Genomic DNA, 26,739 nt, shown 5'->3' with positions numbered 1-26,739 from the left:
AGACACCCTGTGGGGTGGGTGAGGCTGAGAGAGCCCTGATACCACTGCTCGGTCAGAACAGTTTTATCAGTGCCATGGTGAGCCCAAGGCCACCCAGCTGGCTGCATGTGGGGGAGTGCAGAATCGAACCTGGCATGCCACATTAGAAGTCCGTACTCCTAGCCACCACACCAAGCTGGTTAGGAAACCTTTCCACTGTTCTTGGCACCGTAGGTCCCAACAATAGGTAATTAAGTGTGGCTGAGTTGAACTGTATGATAGTCAGAAAAACACTTGCCTTTCTGGCACAGTCAAGGTGATAGCTACAAAGAAGAGAGAGAGAAGACCCCCACTCTTAACCATTATATCACACTGGCTCTGGGAATAGATCTGGTTCTGTTTACTGGGAGCAGACCTGGTTCTGCCAATGGTCCATACATGAGCATCATACTCAATCTATCCACACTCATCTATCCTGCTTAAAAACAACAACAGCTGTACCACTGATCACTCTCCAGCGGCACAGAGTCCCACAGGGCACCCCTGCACTACGCCATCATATAGCTCAGTTTGGTTCTACTTTCATTAGGACACATTTGCCAAAAAGTGACGGCCTTCTCAACCTGGCACCCCTTTCCCCCAATATAAATAGGCCCAGCACTTCTTCAGAGTCCATCCTTCCAGCAGCTTGGATGGGCATAGTCTCCACCCACTTCCAAGAAGCAAAGAAGACAAAACTAGCTGCACCCATTGACCGTACATCCCAAGGAACTATTTAAAAAGACAGGAAATGTGAAGCCAGTTATTGTTCCGTTCAGCTGATTCCCAAAAAAGTATCACCAGCTTCTGCCCCTTTAGGGTTAGACCTCATTTGTTGATGGCCCGGCTGCGTCTCCCAGACCCACAGTATGGTTAAGCGACATGGGTGGAGTCAGGCAGTTCCAGGAAGGGTCATTCTGCTGCATCCCTGAGATACGGGGCTGATTTTGTAGGGAGGGTTTTACTTTAATGTGGGCTTGGACTGCCAGTCAAGCCACCTCCAACCTTCCAGAGCAACAGCCTGCTGTCCTGGTGGGGCCACCTGCTCTGTAATCAAATAAAAATGTAAATGGGGAGGGGAGGCCAGCCCATTGCAGCTCTTCGGTTAATGATTGCTGGGAAAGCCCCTTTGCAGATCACACACACCCACACCCACTTCAAAGGGGAAAGAGGTCTGGATGATGGAAGGGATATTGTGACTCAGGAAATTCATTAGGATGCCTCCCTCCCCCCCCTCCATGCCTCACCCTCTGTGCTTTCCCCACTTCAAAGGCGATGATAAAATGGGGGCTAGAATGACCTTGGGCGCCTGAGGAGGAAAACAGCCCCTGCTGCCCACAAATCCAGCATGCAGATAAGAAATGATGGCAGATCCCAGGCAGGAAATTGAAGCAGGTCTGCTGGCTGCTTGCAAAGAAAAGGACCAGGGAAGCCAGCCTCTCCTATCACCCCAGCATCTCTCATTCACCTTTGGGCTTTTATCTTCCCCGCTACAAGAAGAGCAGGGCGCCTTTGTGGAGAGGTGATTTATTAGCTGCACGATAAGCCCTGCGTAGGAAAAGTGGTTTGCCAAGAACGTCTGCAATTGCGTGAAAGAGTCATGCCAAGGAAATGTGGTTCCCCCTCCAAGATTTCTAGGATGTATCAATCACCGACCTGTGGAAGACCCATCGGTTTTGACTTAACTGAAAGGACATTTAATTGAATGCAAATACAATGCTATGATGAAAAAGCTGACAAACACACAGGAGTGATTTCAAAACAACTTTTCATCTAAGTACTTGAAATATGAAGGGCCTAAATCACCAACATATCTAATTCTCAACATCGCCAAATCTATGTATATTAAACCTGGAGACTAGAGCTGTGAACAGACAAAACAGATGATTCCCCGAACCTAAAAAAGTTCCAAGCTTGCAGAAAATTTTGAAATCTTAAAAATATGTTGGGGAGGGGAGAGAAGTCCTCTAATAGAAGCAGTGCCTGCAGGTTTAAGAAATGAAGGGCCTTTCAGGGGCCTTCGTGTGGTTGCTAGGCAACCACAACAGTATTGCCAGCCCTCAAGTCTCTTTTTCTGTCAGTAAAAGGTGGTATTATGTTTAGGGAGGGGCAGGGTCCTTTCCAGGCTGTTTTGGCCTTTAATTTGAGGACACATTGGGGTCAAGCCTGACAAAGCTAATGGGTGACTTGATTCCATGTGACTTACATGACTCATCTGGCTAATTGCAACTATTCAACAATAGCCATGCCATAAAAGCAGGTGTGGTGTGATAGTCACATTTTGAGACTAGGATCTGGACGACCCAGATGAACATCGCTACTCTGTTGTAGAAGTTGCTTGGGTGACCTTGGGCCAGTTAGCTCACATAGTTGCTATGAGGATAAAATGAAGGAGAGGAGAATGATGTGAGCTGCTGGGGGAGGGGGGGAGGACAGAGTATAAATGAAATACGTCCAATAAACTGAAAATAGGGGTCACAAGTCCATATTTTGGGCTCCATGGGGAAGTTTAACAAAAGGGAACCCAAGTTTGGAGACCAGCATGTACTGGATTCAAGGCTTTAATGATACTAAATGTGGAAAATTGTCAAGATTTCTAATGTGGAACCCCCCCCCCCCCAATCTACAGCAATCAAGCTACTCCTCCAAATCGGGATGGATTTCTTTCTTGAAAAGTGTTATGAAAAGGTAACTTACTTAACTTTTGTTACATCTGAATCAGCTAGCCTTGCCACCTGAGAACAAGCCCCCATTAAACCAGGTTACTCCATTCAGACATTCAGGTTACTCCATTCAGGCTGTGGCTGATGAGCCAAAATCAGGATGCAGGTTTGGTGGACATCAACAAACCCCAGTTAAGGGTGTCAGTTGCACCAACCCTAGTTAGTTTAATTAAACCAAGGCTGTACTTAATGTGAGAACCAACATGCCCATGCAACCTCCAAAACAGCTTCTCTATATACACTGGAGGACAGACCACACAATACAAAAGGGGGGGGGGGAGACCACTGAAGAGAAAAGCAATGGAAAAACCTGTGCTCCAAACTATGGCAGGAAAAATTCTCCCTCACATAGGCCCAAGAGGAACACAAGTAGAGGAACGAAGGTAAAGGACCGTAGATAAGGGAACTGTGGACTGAGGTGAATTTAGTCTTGGCTATACTCTTCAGCACACAATCAGAACTGGGTGGGAGACATGACAAGGCAGCTACAAAAACCTGCTCTCACGGTTGCTTCTGAGGGGGAAAGAAAGAAAGTCACATGCCCCAAATGGACCAGTGGAAACCAACCCTTAGCCTTCCCAGCATGCAGCAGTGTTATGAGATGAAATGAATACTTACAGAATGGGCCAACTGGAACAAAGTGAACATATGGAAAAAAAACACAAAACAGAACACAAAAATATGAAATGATTTGGATTCCAATTAAGCGGCCATGAATGTTTAAAGCGTCAATAAGGAAGGCATCTGGAGTTAAGAGCATTAGAGGCCATACCTCAGTGGGTTGATTTGCAAAATCTGTGAAGCATGCAGATGCACATGGGTTGCCCTCCCTGCAGGGACTCACTAAAGCTGGAACAACTCCTTGCCTGGTCCAGTCTTTAGAGACCAGAACAGCTACTCGTGGGAAAGGGAATTGAGTGGTTGACTTCTATTTTCATCTCCCTCAACTCAGTCTTCATTTTTATTAAGATGCACCCTTAAAATCCCAGCTCCTGCTTTTAGTTGGAATGAAGTTTATCCTTCTCTTGTCCTCCCTCCTTGGCAACCCCACTTTCTTGGGGAAAGTTCCACCCTCTTCCCAGTCTTCCTGATGCCAACCTAGATTAATCTTTCGTTATGGGACATGTGTCTCCCACCCTTTGTAACTGTTATTAAAATAGTCCAAAATATACCTTCATATCAAGTCCAGTACTAGATTTCCAGTAAGTCCACTACAAATCTATCTGCTCTATACAGTTGACTCATACCGAGCTGCAATTAGATGGAGCATTTACTCTTTGCCGAACACCAGAGCAGCCTGACTTGTAGAGGGATGGATGGCTAGTTGCCCGGTTTCGAGCCATGGTTTGGCTCCGTTCCATTCCCGCTCACTGGCTGTCCAGTTTAATTAATTTCCGAATTGCTGCGTGCGTTGTTTGCCACAGTTTTCAGCTTGTGGCTTTCCCTCCATTGCCATAGGTTACGAATGAAAAACGCACCAAAAAATCCTGATTTGTGGGCAGAGGTTCCTTGTCGCATCGGGCGACGGACATGTGCATCGAAGACACTGCAGCACAAAAAGGAGCCCTGAAGTCCTTGTGCCTTTTTGTGGGTTTTAAAAAGCCAGTGCCCATGTGCGCCCATGCACATCGCTAACCTGTAGAAAAATATTCAAACTGTGGCAAGCTGTGCATGCACATCAATCTGAACAAAGTCCGGTGATAAAAAAGAATTAAAAATGGTAGATCGCCAATGGGTCAGTGCCATCCCACAAGCAAGCTCAGATCATTTGGAATTCTGATCAACAGAGCTAGACTCAATTGTTTCTGCCTGCCATTCCTTGCTCCCTTTTCTGTTCTTTGTATCATGAAGCAATATCTCTGTGATCAACTGAGCCAGACTTACCATGGACGCTGAGGGAGCCTGAGGCTTCTGATTTGCCCACACTGTTCTCTGCCACGCAGGTGTAGGTGCCCTCATCTTCTGCACTCACCCGGCTGATGCGCAGCGTGTTGTCGTTCTGGATCTCTGATCTTGGATTGGGAACAAACAAACGAACACGAGATCAGTATCATGAAAGCCTATTTCTCTTTGAAGAAGAGTTGGTTCTCATATAAGAACCAACTCTTCTTCTATTTCTCTTTGAAGGGGCATTCCCATGTCTGGGCTTCATGGTGCAGAAGATGCCCCTGGGGGTTGAACCCTTCTTTGCACAAATTGTTGATTTAAAATATTTAAAGCAATATGCTGTCTTACTACCCAAGTAAGATGGCAAAGATCAAAACATTCAAACCTTTTGACATTAAAACAGCATTTAAAATAAAACATATGCAAAACAATTCAATAAAAAACATGCGTTTGTGTGTTAAGTGCCATTGAACAGTTTCTGAATTATGAGAACGCTATGAATTAATGTTCTCCAAAATGTCCTATTGGTTACACCTTGCTCAGGTCTTGCAAAAGAGGGCCATGGGTTCCTTGGTGTCCATCCATCTTATGTTGGGTCTTCCTCTTTTCCTGCTGCCTACAACTTTTCCTAGCATTACTGTCTTTTTCCAGGGACTCTGGTCTTCTCATAACGTGACCCAAGCATGATAGTCTCAGGTTTTAGCTTCTAGTGGCCTAATGGCTAACATCAGCATCTTCATCCCATCCATAAAGAAAGCCAGATGTTGTGGAGGAAGGTTCTAAGCCAGCCTCCAACCCCAGTTGCTAGGTTTCCACATGGAGGAATCTTTTTTTCATGTGGGAAATTCAGGAGCATTCCATCCAATTGATATAATGTAGCACAGAGGAGACTGCTAAGGTCCTAACAGAGAGGCAAGTTGGAAGCTAGCAATATCACTGGATAAGTTTGCTGTTAAGATGGACTCACCCAAAGTTTTGGCACAGTGAGGATCCCAGAAGAGGGGCAAGAACTGTCCTCAGGGGTCATGCCAGAAGATGTGTTCCACATAAATAAAAGTGTTTCTGTGCACATGCAGAGTACTTTTCCTCATTGCTACTGAATAACTACAGACAATTCCTTACACTTGGAAGAAATTATTTGAAGAAATTAAAACACTTTTAGCACTGGGATAGCTCTCTTCCCCGGGCACCTTGATTTACTCTAACCCTGGAAATACCAGCTTTCAGAAGAGACATCTGAACCATCATTTTCCCATAATATGTTCAAACATCAATGTCCCTGCACTCACAGAAATACAGCTCAGGCCTAGTTTATTTGTCTTGGCCAGGAGCCATAACAGAATTTAGGATTATAAAAGACGTTGACAGACTGACAGCATGATTGTAGGCAGAAACGCAAAGTCATTTAAGAAGCTTTGCAGAACAATAAACGAATTTTCTCCAAAAGTGCACAACGGAATGTAAGCCATGATATCAAATTTAAAGCCCATTGCTTGGCAGGCAGAAAGTTCTGGCAAGCTTTACCCACTCCCCAAACAAAAATGTGCTACATTTAGCATGATCGTACTGTTATTAATCCACGAGCATTTCAAATGTTGCATTTCTAGAGCTGGAGACTTGAGTTCCCCCATCCTCCACTACAGCTGCATTACAAAGCCCACATATTAGTGCTGTCAACTCCAAGTTGGAAACTCCTAGAGATTTAGGGGAGTAAAGCCTGGGGATGACAGACTCCGAAGAGGGGAAAGAGCTCAGCAGGGTATGATGTCCATAATGTCTGCATTCCAAGGGAGCCATTTTTCTAGGACAGAGGTGACCAAAAGATGGCTCTCCAGATGTCTATAGACTAAAATTCCCATGAGCCCCTGACAGCACGTGTTGGTAGGGGCTTGTGGGAATTGTAGTCCATGGACATATGGAAAGCCACAGTTCTGCTCAAGGGGAACTGACCCCTGTAGTCTGGAGACGAGTTGTCCTTCCAGGAGATCTCCAGGCCCCACCAGGAAGTCAGCAACTCTTACCCCACATGCTGGGCTCCTCTGTGGCAATCAGCAACAATTAAGGTGCGCTCTTAACAGCTGCAAGTGTTCACCAGAACAGAAAACGAAACCTGTCAGATCATGATTCCTAAATGGCAGCCTTTCCAGGGCCTTTTGACTGAGCTGAAAAGAGCCATTCCCCCCACGCTGCATGCCACATTAACCAGATTAACAATTTTTCAGCAAATTTTGAGGGTCACTGGTGCAAGCAACTTAATCTTTCTCAAAGCCAGCTTGGGGAGTGCCTGCCGTTAAGGCCCCCATCTCCCAAATGCATTTCATTCTGACGCCGGTCCATCGGAAGAAAGGAATAAACCCGCAAATTCAGCTCCCGTTAATTGCATAGGAACTCGGGCCATTGCCTGAGATGATATTTATCGCCGGCGCCCAACGCCTCATTGTCCAAAGGATTAAACAGAATTGCTCATCGTCACCCTGAAATCAAGGCAATGGGTTCTGAACACTGCTCTGATTTCACCGCCGCCGCTTTGAAACGGCTCGCCTGACCTTTGAGGTCTTCCCGGCATAGCAGTGCAATCCTTACCTGGAGGCCTGAATCTCTTTCCAGCCCTGATTGTTATTGCTTGCAATTTCCATAGCTCTTTTAAAGTGCAGAGTGCTTGACGGCCCTTATTTTATGGATGGGGAATGATGTTGAAAGATAACATCTTCCCGGAGGGCACTCAGCAACCGCACCGGCTGGGGAAGGACCAGTCCTGAAGATACCCTCTAGATTTCCAGCTGGATTGCTGGTGACCCTTGGTCAAGAAGGCAAACAGCTTCCCTCCTTAATCACTCACCTCCCTCGAGGAAGCTCTCCTTCCTCCTTGCGCCAGCGAGATGTCGGCACAGGGTCCCCCTGCACTTCGCAGTGGAAATGCACTGTGTCTTCTGCAAGCACCACTTGGTTTACGGGCCTCTTGATGAACGTGGGGCGCTCTGTTAGACGAAAAACCAGGAAAATGGTTATCTATCAGAGAGACACCAATCAGCAGGGAGAGCACAGTTCTTTTCCACTCCCCTGCATTCTCCACCCAGAGCCATTCCAACCTTTTAATGCAGGGGTAGTCAACCTGTGGTCCTCCAGATGTTCATGGACTACAATTCCCATGAGCCCCTGCCAGCATTTGCAGCACAGCTTGCCTCCCCCTCCAGTCATCTGTGGCCCTGAAAATAGATCCCTGCTCTTACGTACCGAATACCACCAGTTCTGCCGGCTCGCTATCCCGTTCGCCCACCATGTTGGTGGCCACACAGATGTACATGCCGGCGTCACTCTTCCTCGTGTTGGACATCATCAACTTCCCACCTCGAATCTAGAAGGGAAGGTCAACAGGACAACACTGCTTAGAGCTACTTGCACACACCTGCCTTGGACAACATTTTGCCCTCCCCGCAAGTGCTAGGTGTATGTCACAGGATGTAACAATGGCTTTGGTGGTTGTAGACACATTTCTAGGTGAGAGCCATGATGTCTAAAGGGGAGCTTCATATTTGGAGTCAGTAGATCTCTGAATGGCAGGGCCAAAAAGCAGGGCAGTGGCTTTGGCTTTCATGCCTCAGTGTGTGGGTCTTCTAGGACAGGGGTAGTCAACCTGTGGTCCTCCAGATGTCCATGGGCTACAATTCCCATGAGCCCCTGCCAGCAAACATTGGCAGGGGCTCATGGGAATTGTAGTCCATGGACATCTGGAGGACCACAGGTTGACTACCCCTGTTCTAGGCCATCTAGGTAGTTGTGAGTTCCTGCATTGTGCAGGGGGTTGGACAAGATGAACATGGAGGTCCCTTCCAACTCTACGATTCTATGATCTACCTAGGCCATTGTGGGAAACAGGATTGAAACAGGGGGGAACCAATACATCTGGGCGTTGTTTATGCCCTTTGGAAGAACTTGAAATCCAGGGCAACCGTTATAGAACCCCTCCTTTGGAGGATGGAGAACCAGAGGTGTATAGCCAATCAGTAGTTCCACTACAAACATGGGGGTCTCCTGTTTGTCTGGATTTAGCCCATGCCAGGCAATCAGCAGATGGCTTTAACTGAGCCACAGCCTCTCAGATGCAGCAGAGCAGTATGTGGATAACTGGCCTACCTTACAGGATCACAAGATAATGGATTTGACACTTTCAATACTTTCAGCATTCCCATATGGCTGCACCATGCTGTGGTTGAAGTTAGCACCACATGCAGGCCTACATTGGGGGATTTCAACATTCTATTTAAAGCACAAACAAGTCAACACATAGGGCTGCCTTACAGCAGATTAATACAGACGGCCCTTGCCTGATCACTCCCCTGAATGCACATGGGAAGAAGAGTTGGTTTTTATACCCCGCTTTTCACTGCCCAAGGAGCCTCTTGTGGCGCAGAGTGGTAAGGCAGCCGTCTGAAAGCTTTGCCCATGAGGCTGGGAGTTCGATCCCAGCAGCCGGCTCAAGGTTGACTCAGCCTTCCATCCTTCCGAGGTCGGTAAAATGAGTACCCAGCTTGCTGGGGGGTAAACGGTAATGACTGGGGAAGGCACTGGCAAACCACCCCGTATTGAGTCTGCCATGAAAACGCTAGAGGGTGTCACCCCAAGGGTCAGACATGACGCGGTGCTTGCACAGGGGATACCTTTACCTTTACCTTTACCTTTCACTGCCCAAAGGAGTCTCAAAGCAGTTTACAATTGCCTTCCCTTCCTCTCCCCACAACCGACACCCTGTGGTGTAGGTGGGGCTGAGAGAGCCCTGACATTACTGCTTGGTCAGGACAGCTTTATCAGGGCTGTGGCAAGCCCAAGGTCACCCAGTTGGCTGCATGTGGAGGAGCAGGGAATCAAACCACATTAGAAGCCGCCACTCTTAACCACTACACCCAAGCTGGCTCTTCACTGTGATCAATCATGTTGCTTCCTGAACATTACAGGAGGTAGCATAAGGACATTCCTTTGCATATTCGTACCATGCAGACTTTCTGGTAATTTTCTGAATGGATCCAGTGTCCTTGTGCTTGCTCTCCCTCCTTGTGTGGTGAGTCAGTGAGTATGTGTGTGTGTGTGTACTCTGACCAACAATGGCTCCCCAGGGTGTCAGGCTGAGGTCATTCCCACCCATTTCTACATGACTGTGTTGTGGAGGTGCCAGGGACTGAACTTGGGACCTTCTGCATGGCCAACAGATGCTCTACCACTGAGCCACAGGCTAACCCTAACACTGAACCAGAATCCCAGCAACTGTCTAATTCTTATCTTACGGTTGGATTCAAAAGGTATAAGAAACACCCAGGGAAATCTCAGAACCTTATCAAGATGAGTTGGTGGAAGTAGCATTATTGTTGGATCAGCGGTTGCAATTTCAACTGCCTACATGCCTTTCTGCTCTTCTCTGCAATTAGCGTAAGAGTTAGACAAATTAGGCAGGATAAACAAATATACGCACAGGTGATTCGTCTTCATAAATCAAAGTTCATATTAAATATTCAGCTTCCCTCGACGGAAAATAATTGATGGTTTTTCTCACGTGGTCTCCTTCTAGAGACGGAACAGGTAGTTCACATAGGGCATGCAGGAATAAGTAACCAAGCATCGCCAGCCCCAAATGCAACATTCGGTTACAGATTTAACCAGCTCAGAGCAAATTACGCCTGTTTGAACTGAACCAGGACCGGGCCAACGGCTGTCAACCTCTTTCCTCTGGTATTCTCATTATGTTGCTGATGGATGCCATCCCACTGCCAGAATGGCCCACTTGATCAGCCCGAATTAGAGATGCCGTCAATAGTTGTGCTCCTGAGCAATTGCAGCAGCAGATTGCAATGTTCAATACAAAGCATTGGATTCCACCCCGACTTAGATTGTAGATCTTGGTTAATGACAACTTTCTTTCCTTGTTCCTTGTGCCCCTTCTCACTGCTCCCTTGCCTATAGCACCACGGATGCTTTTTGAGGCACCCTGGGAAATGTAGTCCCCAGATGGTGGACATTACATACTATTTGCAGATCGATTCAAGTGAGTAGCCGTGTTGGTCTGAAGCAGCACAACAAAACACAATCAGAGTCCAGTGGCACCTTTAAGACCAACGAAGATTTATTCAAGGCGTGAGCTTTCGAGTGCAAGCACTCTTCCTCAGTCTCAAAAGCTCACGCCTTGAATAAATCTTTGTTGGTCTTAAAGGTGCCACTGGACTCTGGTTTTGCTTTGTTATACTATTTGCAGCCACCCTACAAAGTGGGAAGAGAGAAGGTAAGATCAAAAGGAAGAGATTCTGAGTCGTTTACAGTATGGAAAAGGGCTCAGAAACAACAAAACCAATTTGCTGGTATTTTGGCTTTCCCAAATCCAATTTGATGGGTGGTAGAAGAAGTGGTAGTAGAAAATGACATTCAAAAGTATATCTGCTGGGGATTTTTTCTTTCTTTCTAGTGGAGAGCTAGCATGATTTGCTTCTTTGTACTGGTAGCCCTTGATATCTAGCATCACCTAACATAATTAAGTGTGCATCTTATGATTTATATGACGTGCAGATTGGAAGTGATTTTTTCCCCTTATGCCCAATAATACGTTTTTTCCTCTCTCTAACAGCTTTTAAAAGAATTCTCCTTCATATTCAGCTGGAGAAGAGTTCTGGCGAAGTCAAAATCTTGCTCATTACTGTGTGGAGTTGTAAACACACGAAGGTGACTTTTGCAGTCAGAGAAGGGGACAATGGAGGTCAGTACTGTCTACTCTGATTTGTACTGTTCCCCCAATGTCTCAAGTTGAAGTCTTTTATATCACCTACTGCCTGATACATTTTTAATTGGAGATGCTGAGGACTGAAACCGGGACCCTTCTGTGTCCTGCTATTGAACCATGGCCCCACTCTGTTTCAGTAGCTCTGAAAAAGGGGATTAATTTACTGTAATTTTTAGATTTTTACTAACGCCCTGGAACTCCTCTCTAGAAAATCACCGATATTGCTGGATTGCCCATTTCAGAACTAGGGCTCTAACTGGGGACTAATCTTATCTCTGGAGGTGGGCGGGGGAGACCAAACACCTTCCCACAAAAATATTTCGGCCTTCAGAAGAATTTTGATTAGTGATAAAACAGAAATCATGCAGCCTAAAGATGTTTACTTGGAAACAAGAACTATTCAATTCAATGGCATTTACTCTCAGGTAAGTGTGCCCAAAGTATGCTCACGCCAGCTGTGTTCTATCCAGGGTCCTGATGCTTTGCCTGCCACCCTGATTTGCATTACACATAACCTCTGTCCACTGTGGGATCTAACAAACAGTTCTGCTAAAAGGAGCATGTTCAAATGGCCTCAGGAGAACCACCTACAATTAGCAGGAACCATGAGATTTACTGTAAGAAAGGGGCAACGAAGGCAGAAAACCTAGATAAACAGGTGAACAGGATCATTTCCCATTAGCTTTGAGCCTTGGCCAGACCAGCCATTCAAGCCGTTCTGTTATTTATTAGACAGGCCTTGTTTAATCTCAGCTACAATAAATAGGTCATCGAGAAACCTAGATCAGCTATTTTCTTATTCCAGGAGCTGGAATACGAGCCAGATTCCAGCCAGCTAACTACAGTGAGGAGAGATTTGCACTGCACAACAGCAGTGTCAACCTGCTTGACAAACTCATCAATGGCCAGAACATCAGATGCCTCCATGGATCTCCTAGCTCCACCATTAATCAGTGACTCCATCATGGCCTGGTGGCCATGGTCATGAGAGGGCCAGACAATATCAACACATCCAGTAGGGACCCCAGAGTGGAGGCTCTTTCTCAAACTCACCGTAATACGCTCCTCCTTATCGCTGATGCGCACGTTGTTCTTCTTCCAGGAGATGGTAGGCTCTGGGTGTCCTCTTGGTGGGATGCACTCCATCACAGCAGGCTCTCCTGCTGCCACCACGACGTCACTGGGTGCCTGCCGGAAGTCGTCTCTCAGGACTGGAAGGAAGGGAGAAGGGCGTGAGGAGTTTACCAAAGAGGAAGGCAAGAGTGATCAGGGGGCTTTGGTGGGACCCACAGAAACACATTCGAATTTTCTTCTTCTGCTGCTGTTGCTTGGCTATTCCACTGTCAATTTCCACTATACATGAGAACAAGCCGGTACGGAGTAAAAATGCCTTTTGGGTCCTGGCCCCACCCTGGCAGAATGAGCTCCCGGAAGAGCTGAGGGCCCTGACAGAGCTATCACAGTTCTGCAGGGCTTGCAAGATGGAGCTCTTCCACCAGGCATTTGGTTGAGGCCAGGCCAGGAAGATCTGGGCCATTCCTCCAGACGCTCCCCAGGTGCCCTGGCCATCTAGGACAGGAGATGCCCTCTCCCGAGGCTGGCTGGCGGTGTGTACTGGGCATGGACTGGTGGGATGGGAGGGAATAGATGGGATTATGCTGCTCAAAGTTGTGTTTTCACTGTGGTTTTATAAGATTTTTACTGTAAACCGACAAGAGCCTGCGTGGTCTGGGAGTGGTGGTCAAAGCATTTAAATATAAATAAATAAGGAAGGAGTCAACGTGGCACCTCCCACATTTTGCTTTGAGCCCTCCAGAGAGCCAGCATAATTTAGAAATGAAAGTGACTTCCACCCTTGTGCTGTAGTGAATTCCACAAGCCAATTCCACTCTTTGAGCGAAAGAACCCTTCCTACTGGTATTTAAAACTTCCTCCAGCTCATTTCCTCTCTCATATCTGGCCCCAGCTTTTAAGGGCAGCAGGAACTAGCAAAAAACACCCACGCAGGAAACAATTTCCAGCCTGCCAGATGCTCCCTTTCCTATTCCTTGCTTGCCCTTCTAGGGCCGGCCCTACCATATGGTCTGGAGAGATGCACTCCTGTTGGCAAGCAAGGCGAGCCAAGTGCAGAGCATGCCAACTTCCTGGGCCAGCAGACATCAACTCTTTGGACACTGGTTCCAAAGACATGTAAGCTGAGCAGCCTCACAGCATCCCATGCTGAGCTACACCTTCTAAGCAGGACAGCACCAGAAGTTGTCAGCGTTGGGCATTGGAGGGTCAGAGACCACGAATCCTGCAGTACATCAGCAGCAAGCGGGGCTCCATCAACGCTCCTGACATGGTCACAGCTATAAATAATGGAAGCTGGATGGCATGCACACTTGAACACACGGAGTCATAGGTGGACAGATGGCCAAAAATGCTCAAACAAGGTGGCGACTGGCCATGCGGAGACAGGTTCCTGTACGGTTGCTAACAAAGACACCGTAAAATTGAACGCTGGCTATCAATAAGGCTTCTGGGTAAGGCAGAAGTCAAGGGCAGTTGCATGAGAAGAAGAAGAGTTGGTTCTTATATGCCACTTTTCTCTACCCGAAGGAATCTCAAAGCAGTTTACAGTCGCCTTCTCATTCCTCTCCCCACAACAGACACCCTGTGGGGTGGGTGAGGCTGAGAGAGCGCTGATAACACTGCCCGGTCAGAACAGTTTTATCAGTGCCTTGGCGAGCCCAAGGTCACCCAGCTGGTTGCATGTGGGGGAGCGCAGAATCGAACCTGGCATGCCAGATTAGAAGTCCACACTCCTAATCACGACACCAAACTGGCACAGTGACACAGTGATAAGAGCTTTGGACTTTGATCAGGGAGAACTGAGTTCAAATCTCAACTTAGCCTGAGCAACCTTGAGCCTGTCAGTATCTGACCCACCACGGAGGGTTTGTGTCAAGATACAAAACAACAATATTTACAGTCATTTAGACCACAACAACAAAAATGTCAAGATAAAAGGAGAGGCCATGTTGCTGAGTTTGGGGGGGGGGGGGGTTGAGAAAGTGGAAATAAAGTTTATGGATAATGAGACTCCGGGAGGAGGGGAGGGTAACTGAATCTCTGCTTTGAGCTCCTTTTTAACATTGGCTATTCGCAATAATAGAAAATTGTATTTTCAATGATACTAGAGCTGCGCATTTTCCAGAATCCAGCTTCATTTTCTGTATGCAGTCATAACAACCCACCCCCCTTTGTTTTTGAAAAAATTACTTCTGAAACACCACTCCAGCAACACATGACGAAATTAAACTTGCAAAATAAATATCTAATTTTAAAAGTGTGATAGTGTTTTTTTGGGGGGAAAGACTCCAAAAAAACTGGAACAGGCAATGTAACATCTGCAGAAGGAAACACATCCCATGAGGCTTCTCCGCCTGGCCTGTACATCTTCCAGCCCCACTTTTCTGTGGACTGGTTGTGTCATTCTGCAGTAAAGGCAGAGAAGCATTTCCCAGAGAAAACCCTTGCATGCAAAGTTCAGATTTCCTAGGCTTGCATTAGGGGGAAACGCCTTGCCAACTTATTTTTCAGCATTGTGCACGTGTGTGTTAAGCGTGGTCAAGTCTCTTCTGACTTATGGAGACTGTATGAATTAACCTCCTATCGTTTCTGGACTGAGTCAATCCATTCCCTGTAGGGTCATCCATAGGTTCTCCATCTTTGGAAATTTTAAAGCAGAGGCTGGATAGCCATCTGATGGAGAGGCTGATTCTGTGAAGGCTCAAGCGGGTGGCAGGTTACAGTGGATGAGCGATAGGGTTGGGAGTGTCCTGCATAGTGCAGGGGGTTGGATGAGATGACCCAGGAGGTCCCTTCCAACTCTATGATTCTATGATCCTCTTTTCCTGCCACCTTCAACTTTTTCCTAGCTTTGTTGTCTTTTCCAGTGAGTCTTATCTTCTCATAATGTGACCAATAATCTTAGGTTAGTCACTTTAGCTTCTAGGAACAGTTCAGGCTCCATTTGATCTAGAACCCACTAGCTGTCTTTTTGGCAGTCCACGGGAGCCATATGTGGCTACTCCAATAGCACGTTTCAAAGGAATCAACTTCATGGTCCAACTTTCACATCCACCCATAGTAATGGGGAATACTGTGTTATGGATTATCTTTATCCTGCTCATCCGTGACACATCCTTATACTTAAGAATCGTTTTTAGCTCCCTCCAGCATTGCAGTAGGGGAAACAAGCAAGGGAATGAGCAAAGAGAGAGATGGGAGGGGCAGGGCAAGGGGGTGGAAATGCAGAGCTGTCCATGGTGCTACTGACCCAGTCAGGTTCCCAGCATGGAGTATGCATAAAGGGGCCAAACCAGACTTTCTCAATGTTTTTTACCATTGAGAAACCACCATAACATTCTTCAGGCTTTGAGAAATCCCAGGAGTGGTGCGATCATGCAGAACATGGTTGGGAAGCATAGCTGTTTACATGCCCATCTGGAGCCCCTCCCCTTCCCAACCCATCCAAGTCTATCATTGGCCATTTATTGGAGGGGTGGTCAACATGTTCATATATTGTCATTTTATCCAATAAATGTTTAACAAATTTTTAAAATGTATTAAAAATTAATTAACACCCAACCATTCAGGAAACCCTTCTAGGGCTGTCAAGAAACCCCAGAATTTCACAACCCTGGCTGAGAAAGCTTGGGCAAACTAAGTTTTTCAATGAATTAGCTCCTCCCTCTCCTCCATCTAGGCAATCATCCAAGACCAACTGGGCTTCTGTGGACCTTAAAAATGCCTTTCTCTGCAGTAATTGCATGACTGTAGGGAAAGGAACTTGGGTCTGATTTCCACAACTAATCCAAAGTATAACATGTAGTTTGACTCTGAGAATCCATTGCATACAGGTTACACACCTGTTAAGCTCTCAGTTGCGCTTTGGCCACATCACCCCCAAATCCTGTACTGAAAAATTGCAAATTTAGTTCAAGAGTCAGTGTTGCATTGGGAAAATTGGTACAACGGAAGGTCATGTAAAGAAACCAAAACATAGCGCAGGGGCGGCCAAACTACAGATCTCCTGATGTCCAAGCACTACAATTTGCATGAGTCTCCTCAACATCATGCTGGCAGTGGCTCATGGGAATTGTAGTCTATGGGCATCCAGAGAACCACAGTTTAGCCACCCTTGGTCTAGGGCCTGAACCTGGGACCTTCTGCAGGCACAGAATTTATTGTGCCACCGAGCTATGCCAATGACAAATCGGGGAGGCCAGCAAACCATCGCAGGTAAACTTGTGGCCAAAGAGAGGGATAGACTACGCCTTCCGGAACGCAGAGGCAGCCGCCTGGCTGCTGTGTCTCTCCCCTGCCCCCAGGAGCGCCTCTGAATTATTAACAGCCTCTAACTCACCACCTTTTTCGGCTGCCTCCGGTATTTACCGCTGCACAACTAATTATCCCTCCTTGGAGTTGCTCTCTAATCAGCCGCTGCTCGCCAAAATAATTCAGCATTTTATAACCATTACTGAGAAATGTCGGGGCTTTATGGCCCAACTGCCTGTCAGAGACTATTTACAGCATCGGGGAGACTTCCTCAGCCTGTAAAATGCACCTAAGCGGCAGCCCTGGCTGCAGCAGTAACAACAATTCATGCAGTTGGGAGTTTATGGTCCAAGCGAGTTCACCTCTCATTCTTGGCACCTGACAATCTGGGGGAGGGGGGGGCACCTGCAGCAGGATGCTTTGAAATAAGGACTGGAGGCAAGAAGCAAGGCCAGCTGTTTTGGAACATGCGTTAAGTCAGCCAGAGACCTGAAGGCATAAAGGATGTGTTTTTTTATGGAGCAGTGTTGGTCAAGCATCTGACAGTTTTTCTTCTTGTATATTTTGTTGTTCTTCAGATGCTTTAAAATATTTTACAAAAAAGCAAGGAGTTCAAATAATGCCAGCGTGGTATAACTCCACAGCCAGTGTGGTGTACTGGCTAGAGCAGGCTTTCTCAACCAGGTTTTTGTGAAACCCTGGAATTTCTTGATGACTCTGGAAGGGTTTCCCAAATGGGTGGGAATTAATTAATTTTTAATAGATTCTTAAAATGTGTTCAACGTTTATCGGGTGATATGACGATAACCGTCATGTGGACCTATTTCCCCACTTCCAAAATGGCCAATGATGGTCCTGGAGGGGGTGGGAAGGGGAGGGTTCCCGAGTGGACATGTCCACAGCTATGCTTCCCAACCATATTCTGCACGATCATGCAACTGCTGGGGTTTCTCAAAGCCCTAAGAATATCTCAATGGTAAAAAAGTTGAGTAAGGCATGTGGAGGAGTAGGGGTTCAAACCCAACTAGCCAGCTTAGAAGCTGCAGCTCTTAACCACTACATCAACCTGGCTCTTGGATCTTCTGCATGCCAAGTACATAACACTTCCACTGAGCCATAGCCCCTACCATAACTTGCTACAATGAGCATATGAAATTCTTTTAATTAGTTCAGGCCATTGGTCCTTCTGACTCAGGACTGTCTATGCAAAAGGTCCTGGGCAGGAAAGGTCTTTCCTGACACCTGGAACTCATTAGCAGGAGATGCCTGGGACTGGAGCAAAGAGCTGCTGCATACAAAGTCTATGGACAACTACTTTGGTGCAGCCATGTTCAAACGCAGTCAAGCAGTGAATGCTACTAATTGACAGGATGATCAATGGAGGGAGGTTGCCTTCCTTGTGGATTTCCTGGAGACATGGAGACATTTGAGTGGGAAACAGGACACTGGGCTAGATGGACCTTGGCTCTGATCTAGCAGGGCTCTTATGTTCTTAATCCTGTTATTTTTTCCCAGGTAAATCCCATTGACTTTCCTGGGTCTTAGAATAACTGGTGCCAGGAGTGCAACCGCTGTGTAACTCGCCCTGTCTTCCTCCTGTGGTGTCAAGGGAAATGCAACAGCCAGGTAGCTGACAGCTTTCCAAACCTGTGTAACCCATCAGCACTTTAGTGGGGAGGGGGGAAGGGGGGGAAAAAAGAGAGAGAGAGAGACTGTGCTTACCAGGCATTAATAGCGTGTCAATAAGCCATTTAACTTCAGCCGAGTAACACACTATAAATATTCATATCTAAGAGTAATACACTGAAATAATCTTGCCAGTAATGAGCAATAAAATAGGGATATATTGCTTATTAAATATTTATATCTGTAACCCAAGAGTGTCGCAGAGACGACGGCCTTCTGGGTGGTGGGGGGACGACTGGGCACGACAATGCAGCTAAATAAAATGGAGCCTGCTTGCAATTCTGCATGAACGAGGTCACGGATCCTTGCCGAGATGCCCATTAGTTGGACAGCCACTTTGATAACTGAAGCTTCATGGGCCAGCCAAGCCTGGGGGTATAGCCAGCTTGGTGTAGTGGTTGGGAATGCGGACTTCTAAACTGGCAAGCTGGGTTTGATTCCGTGCTCTCCCACATGCAGCCAGCTGGGTGACCTTGGGCTCGCCACAGCACTGAGAAAACTTCTCTGACCGGGCAGTAATATCAGGGCTTTCTCAGCCTCACCTCCCTCACAGGGTGTCTGTTGTGGGGAGAGGAGAGGAAAGGGAAGGCGACTGTAAGCCGCTTTGAGCCTCCTTCGGGTAGAGAAAAGCGGCATATGAGAACCAACTCTTCTTCTTCTTCCCTCCCCATTACAGGTGAATTCAAAAAGGATTGACAGCCACCCCAAAGATGCAAACTTTTCTCTGGGAATCTCCAGCAGGAATCCTGATGCTAGTGAGAGCTTCCAACCAGAGGTCCCCAACACTCAAGCCCAGCCTTCTTCTGTTGACCCAGCAGAGAGCCACATCGGAAGGCCCTTGGCATGGATTGAACTGTGAGGTTCCAAGCCTGGGCTCTGTCCCTTGAAAATGTCTCAGAAAGATAGCCATGGAGCCAAAGTGGACATCAGCAACCAAAGCAGCCTTTAAAATGGTCTGCCAAATGGAAACACATCCATTCTGCTCCGTTCTTTGGCCCATACAGTCAGGTTCTCTGGATCAAGCTGGCCAACTCCCTTCCAGTGCATTCCGAATCTTAGTCCAAACTGCTCCAGAGGTTGTATTTACAGCAGGGGTTGCCACCGTTTTCTTTAACGAGAGATAGAAGAAGAAGAAGAAGAAGAAGAAGAAGAAGAAGAAGAAGAAGAAGAAGAAGAAGAAGAAGAAGAAGAAGAGTTGGTTCTTATATGCCACCTTTCCCTACCCGACGGAGGCTCAAAGCAGCTTACAGTCGCCTTCCATTCCTCTCCCCACAATAGACACGCTGTGAGGCAGAGAGAGCCCTGATATCACTGCCCAGTCAGAACAATTTTATCAGTGCTGTGGGGAGCCCAAGGTCACCCAGCTGGTTGCATGTGGGGGAGTGCAGAATCGAACCCAGCATGCCAGATTAGAAGTCCTCACTCCTAACCACTACACCAAACTGGCTCTAAACCACTACACCAAACAGATAATTCTGTGCAATGAAGAAGAGCTGGGCCTACCAAGATAGGTGGTGTAAAAATCACATACATAAATCCCAAGCTCCTCCCCCCACCTTCTTTCCTGGCATGTAGCCTACTTTCTTTTCTGTCCTAAAACCAGAACCTGGACTAGTAAGACCACCAGAAATAGAGCTTTCAGCTAAGCAGTCCCCAGGACCTCCTTGGTACAACTCATATTGACCATCAATTTCCACAAGATTCTGGCTTGCCAAGTATAAATTGTACTTTGCAGGCCCCAGCTGTCTAATCAGCTTTTAAAACATTAATTCCAAGAGGGTCCTCAGATTCCAGCGTAACCCTCTGCAGAGTCAGTCTAAGCCAGTGGTACTTGCTCTGTGGCTCATGGAGAGGCACGTTTGCCATTTCCAATGAACAACACAGCTATCTAGCTAGTTGGGTTGCCAACCTTTAGGTGGGGCCTACAGTTCTCCAGAAACGTCCCCTGATTCCCAGACTACAGAGATCAGTTCCCCAGCAGGAAACAGCAGCTTCAGAAGGCAGATTCTATGGCATTATATTCCCACTAGGATTCCCTCTTCCCAAACTCTGCCCTCCCCAGCACCGTCCCCAAATCTCCAAGGAGTTCCCTAGCCAAAGTTGGCAATCATAGTAGAATGAAAATGAGATCCTATCAAAAGACCGCAGCCAGGTCTGAGTGGGTGTGGTCCAAATAATCCATGAACCTGCCAAGCAGGAATGGCCCGTATTCCCTCACCCCATCCTACTAAATGGAGCCCTGAGGATAAATCTCTGCCAACTGCATATGACTTCACATGTCTGCAGAAGCTCGAAAAAGCTTAGATAATATAAGATTATTTTAATGATTATTTTTATATATCATACACCTGGAGGGGCTGTGGCCTCCATTGCACTCTATTACCCCTACAGCAGATGGGTTTTGTCTTCCCATGGAACAAAAAAGTTAAAATGGCAAAAAGAAAAATAAGTCCATTTAATTTTATCAATCCATCACGAGCCTTCCTCTTCTGGCTCAGGGCAGTGTGCTGGCTCACAGAAAATCAAGCAGGAGGCCCTTAGCACATGCTTCATCTATACAGTCTGAGAATAAATAGCTTCCCTAGTAGGTTGGGTCTCAAAGTCAAAATCCTTTTAAAAAGCTGAATGCGTAATCTTGGGCTGGGCACATAAGCACATTCCTGAGTCTTACAGGGGACTTTTGGCCATCTTGAGGCCTTGTTTCATTCATAGCATGCTTTGGAAGGAGAGGGGACATGATAGCCCACTAAGTATTTGAAAGGTTGTCACTTGGAGGAGGGCAGGATGCTGTTTCTGTTGGCTGCAGAGGAGAGGACACGCAGTAATGGGTTTAAACTACAAGTACAACGATATAGGCTAGATATCAGGAAAAAAATTTCCACAGTCAGAGTAGTTCAGCAGTGGAATAGGCTGCCTAAGGAGGTGGTGAGCTCCCCTTCACTGGCAGTCTTCAAGCAAAGGTTGGATACACACTTTTCTTGGATGCTTTAGGATGCTTAGGGCTGATCCTGCGTTGAGCAGGGGGTTGGACTAGATGGCCTGTATGGCCCCTTCCAACTCTATGATTCTATGATTCTATGCACTAATAATGATGTCTCTCCTTCCTCTCTGGCTGCAGTCCAACCAATCTCCCCGGCTTCTTTTGCAATTTGGATCCTGATACCTAGCCTAGCACTCTATAGCAAAGAATAAAAATAAACAATCCTGTTGCTGAATCCTAGTTCATATCTGAACTCGCTGCATCAAGTAATGCCAGTTATATTCTTCCAGAAGAGCTTTCAGAAATTGGCATTTTTTTGTTTTGTTTTGCAATAAGGTGTGGGTGTTCCTTGAGCTCATACAGGCTTCACTTTGAACAACCCAAAATGCATGGCCAACAGATGTGTGGAGGAAGGAGCATGCCTGCCGTCCCTGATCTCCGTATGATGGGAAGCCTGCACAAAGACAAAGCCTTTGCCACAGATGTATGCAGCCTGGTATCCTGCAAAAGGCGTGCAGATGCTTTGCAGAAGCATGGACCCATGTGTGGAGGTTAGGAATGGGAAGACAGTGGCCACAGTCCCCCTGATTATCCACACTTCTAATGTTCTCTGAATAGAGGACTCAAGAGACAAGAGCTCCGTCATCCTCCAACAGAGTTATCAATAGGATAATTTTGCTCTATCCTTGTAACAACCCTGTGAAATAGAACAAGGAGAGAAGCAATAACTTGCTCCCGAAAAGATGAAGGCGAGCATAATAAAAGGGAATGGATTACAGTTTAGATCTCCCAGTTCAAACGCAGCATTATCTCAGGGGTGGCCAAACTGTGGTTCTCCAGATGTCCATGGATTACAATTCCCATGAGCCCCAGGGGCTCATGGGAACTGTAGTCCATGGACATCTGGAGAGCCACAGTTTGGCCACTCTTGCTCAGGGATCATCAACTTGGTGCCCACCAATAACTTTCCTAATATCACCAAGTATTGCCTAAAAGTAGGCAGGGCCAGATTGGGCTTTTGTTCAGCAGGGCTTCTAATGGACCACTGGGGATCTGATTTGCTCTGCAGATTCTAAAAAGCATTGGTTTGGAAGGAGTTGGCACCACAGCCAAGGCCCTTCAAGGCATGACTGAAGGTCAGCGGTGTTGATACAAGAAAATACATTGAAACAAGATGTTCATCTTAAAGACATCCTGTAAAGCAGAAAGTCTGCCTAAAGTGTCGAAGAGTTACTACTAGACGTATGCATAACTTCACTCCCTCATATTCTGTGGGTGGCTCTGCCTCTCGTGGCATCCATTCTACTAGTGGCTCTGCTGCCACGTGGCCATTTGGTGGTTGTGCCCACCACTCTGTGTCAGAATTCCAGTGGTACCCAATGGCTGATAAAGACTGAGAACCCCTGATCTAATTAATCATACTGGCTCATTTATCTCAAATTATATATGACCTGGGTCCCCTGGCTCTGTGAGGTTAGAAGTGGTAGGTGGGAGTAAGTGATTTTAATCAGGGCGGGGGGCTCCATCTCATAACCTTCTCTTGGTGCATGCACACATCGAGCTGCTATTTGTCCCAGAGGGGAAATCACACAAATCCCCCAGTGGTACTTGCATGTAACCCCTCCATAAAGGACACAGAAGTTCTGGATGGGGAGAATTTGAATCAGGGAAATGGTAGCATACATCCACCCAAGCACTTCCTCCGAGACAGTGGCATTTCTGCCTGCAAATAGGCATTGGCAGTTTTTACCCCCGAATTGTAGACTACCAGTTTTCGGGCCGGGGAGGCCCCAATTTCAGATCTCCTGCTTCATGCCTATTCTAGTCCACAGAGAACAAACACGCAAATTCCCATGGATTAGCTACTACCTAAGAAAGATAAAGTCTGTAGTGTTTAGGATTAAGCAGAGATAAGTGGGATCAACTAAATAGACCGACAAAGGAATTATATTGATAATTAGATAATGTGAACCTTGGGAAGATAATGAAGAGATGGAAACTGAAGAGAGAGAAGATATTAACCTTGGAGAAGGCAAGAGAGAGATAAAAGAGGGAGGATCCACAGGGCTGGGGATCCCAAGCAACTAGAGAAACGGCAGAAATGGTGGTGGGAAGACAGTTGGCAACAGAACGGGGGGAGATATGTGCATCATAACAGCAGACGTAACTGGCCCTGCCAGAACTACCCAAGATACGGACTGGCTTGCTCCCTTTCTAATCTCCAATGCATCCCAAGAAATGCAGGGAGTGAGGCCAAGGGACAGAACCCAACCGACACTGATGCTGTGCAACCCCAAATCTATTAACAAGAAATTCTCAACAATTACCAACAATCCTCAACAAATCCTTTGCGGACCATGAGATGGATCTGGTGTTATGTGACTGAAACCTGGGTGAGAGAAGGTGCAACAGTCACCCTGAAATGACTTGCTCCCCTGCCCCCTGGTATTTTCCATCCTACGTCAATTGCAGACCTCGGGGTGGGGAGACGGGGTGGCTATCCCGGTCCAGGAGGCTTTCTCCTTCAGGGAGAAATGTCTGTGCAGTCGCTTTTGAGCATACCGATACAGCTATAATGGCTCTTGTTGTAGTGGTTAAGAACGGTAGGCTCTTATCTGGGAAACCAAGTTGGATTCCCTATTCCTGCCCATAAAGCCTGCTGCATGACCTTGGGCCAGTCACAGTTCTCCCAGAACTCCCTCAGCCCCACCTACGTCAAAGGATGTCTGTGGGTAGAAGAAGGGGAAGGTGACTGGAAGTTGCTTAGAGACGCCTTTATTTTTAAAGAGAGAGCAGAGATTGTTATGATGTTGAGGTTTGGACCCCTCTTGAGTTCTGGAACCCACCAACTTCTGTGTCTGTCTTCTACATCTATGGAATATACACAGCCCTGGGTAAGGAAGCAGCCAAAAGATTTGCATATCCATACAGTCTCCGGATTCCCTTTGCCAGCCTCTATTTCTGGTAGTTCCTTTATCCGCACTTTTTTCTAGCTATCGCCCTTGATTTGTCTCAAAACTTTTTTCATTTTGTGTGATAGACAGCTCAAGGCAGCTATTCTTAGCTCTGAATTTTGATTTTAAGCAGAGATTATTCACATCTCAGAGTTTAGCTCTGCCAAGGCCCATCATTCCTTCTCTCTCTCCAGTAAAAAAAGAGGAAAAGCTATTAAGGAGGACAGCAGTAAGTCTCCAGTGATCCGTCTTCCAAGGGAAACGAGGCCAGCAGAGGATGCCCTGAACTTTCAGGCATTTGGAGAAGGGCAAATGAAACCACCTTGATCCCACCACTAACCCGTTCCTTGCTAGGCAATTTCCATTCCCTGACCACGAACATCTTGTCCTGCTGATGTAGCTTGAAAGCTCTGTGGGGAAGGACTGTTCTCACTTTAATGTTCCCCGCCGCAAGATTCAGTGTGCTACTGGTGCCAACTACGTTGTCACAGAAGTAGTAATTGGAGGCAGCTACCAGATGGTCGAAGACGGGTAAATTCAAGCATGTGTGTGTGCTCATCATCCAACAACACGCAAGCAGAGTCTTGTTGCATACATGCTACTGCCTGCCAGAGATTCCAACATCTGAAAAGGGAACCTCATGGCCTGAGGCAAGATCAACCTGATGAGTTATCATGGTGGGTGCCCAGATGAGCAACCAAAACAAGAACATGCGTTGGCTCTAAGCATCCACAGGAATAAAATTCCTGCAAAGAAACTTGTGTCAAATGTCTTCTTTCTTTTATTCTGATAAACCTTGTAAAAGGACAGAGTTTCCGGAGTGGCTCTCTGTTTCGAATTCTTCTTCAGACAAGGTCTAATATTATGAGTTGTTCCACAAAAGGAATCTTCACCAATCTACACGACCTTAGGAGTCTTATTTGCCACAGCATGCGCCTGTGCTCCAGTCAATGACACAGTCCATTTCATGGCCAGAAGGAACTAGATGTGCATAACACCACACCCTGTAATGAGCAGGCAATAAGAAGGCTCAGCATTGACCAAGCCCATTTTACAACTTATTAGGACTTCTGGCTACCAGGGACATATCTGATGTCATCAGGCTTCCATGTTTCTCCCGTCTTCCAATGAAATTGCATCAAAAACCAAAGCAAGTGATTAACAAAGAGCCAGCATTAACTACCTGGAGGTTGGCAACCATTGCCCACTAGGGTGCTGGTGTCATCAGTATATATGCATGAGTATGCAAACAGGCAACATGGCTTGTTCTATGCATGCAGCTGAATGAGACGGTAGAGTGGACTGGACCATTTAGGGCTGCAAGAGAGGAATACTACTTCCACATGCTTTTCAGCGTGTAAAATAAAGCTTCAAGGAAAAGGAATCAACAAAGGTGCTTTACCCTTCTGGTACTTGTCCCCCCCACCCCCATTTTTTTTAAGTACAAGTGAGCATTCAAACATGTGATCTCTTTCCATGGCTGCCTGAAGTGGTACACTCCACCGTATCCCTCACTCTACTGAACATGCAGATGAAGGCCCAGGTTTCTGTGCACTGCAGAAGCTCCTTCATAGAAGTCAATGTGATCCCTTCTCACCAGGTGAGCAAAACACTTACATCGCACCTGTGCCAACCTTTGTTAGTCACTCCGGAGAGCAATCCAGGCACATGGCTTTCCAAAACAACCCAGGATCTGTTCCAGTCGTTACCCCTGGTTAAAAAGAAGAGTTACCTTGCGCCTGATGAACGATCTGTTCTGTAATTAGATCTCTGTGGGAGATTTTTTGCCTCAAGATCGCAGACAGGCGCTGAGTACCGCTCCCTTGCTCTTCAAATATAATTAATAAGTATGGGAAGATGCAATTAGCTGGCAGTAACCCTGATAATCTAGATCAATGGCTGGCAAATCCTTAATGAAGTGTTAAATTGGGTCTGTCTCCCTACAGCACGAGTCCCCCAAAGGCTGTTTCAGTGATGGATTTTTGTGCTTTTTGCGCCCCAGGCTGGGATAAGATTATTCAAAGAGACTGGGGCAAAGCCAGCCGTGAAAAAAGCAGCTGAATGGCCCATCTGGGCGGCTGGGAGATTCCTGTTCACAACAGTGGAGCTTGTTCATACAAGTCAACCAAGGGGAAAGCAAAGTCATCCCAGGCTTAGCTCTGATCTGTGACGGCAGGCTATTCCCAGGGCCCAGGAATATCAATTCCCAGCCATTCCGTGAAAAATCCCCTCATGGTACTCGGTGCAAGAGCCCTAGGACGGCTTCAGAAGAGAAAGTGGAGCTTTTTCTTCCACTCTTTCCACAAGCCATTTGGACTGATTTGATGTGCTTCAATGTCACAGCCTCCCTCTCTAAGGAAACGGGGGAAATACAGCTTTAGATCTAATCCTCTGCTAGGGATGCTT

At 46.7% G+C, this 26,739-nt stretch overlaps 1 protein-coding gene across 11 annotated transcripts in view; it reads right to left on the bottom strand.

Annotated features, from left to right (window-relative positions):
- Positions 1–26,739, bottom strand: part of ROBO3 (roundabout guidance receptor 3) — a 267,565-nt gene that overhangs the window by 53,622 nt on the left and 187,204 nt on the right. For 8 of the 11 annotated variants that reach the window (XM_077305046.1, XM_077305049.1, XM_077305039.1 and 5 more), the window contains exons 3-7: positions 12,442–12,599; positions 7,863–7,983; positions 7,468–7,606; positions 4,626–4,753; positions 3,360–3,371 (exon numbers count right to left, since the gene is read on the bottom strand). In XM_077305046.1, coding sequence (XP_077161161.1) covers positions 3,360–3,371; positions 4,626–4,753; positions 7,468–7,606; positions 7,863–7,983; positions 12,442–12,599 — 558 coding nt within the window. The remainder of the gene's footprint in view (positions 1–3,359; positions 3,372–4,625; positions 4,754–7,467; positions 7,607–7,862; positions 7,984–12,441; positions 12,600–26,739) is intronic. The other 3 variants (XM_077305043.1, XM_077305045.1, XM_077305041.1) reach the window with 1 other exon arrangement.

This window comes from Paroedura picta, chromosome 12 (assembly GCF_049243985.1).
Source record: "Paroedura picta isolate Pp20150507F chromosome 12, Ppicta_v3.0, whole genome shotgun sequence".
NCBI lineage: Eukaryota > Metazoa > Chordata > Lepidosauria > Squamata > Gekkonidae > Paroedura > Paroedura picta.
This window is presented reverse-complemented; position numbering and strand designations above follow the sequence as displayed.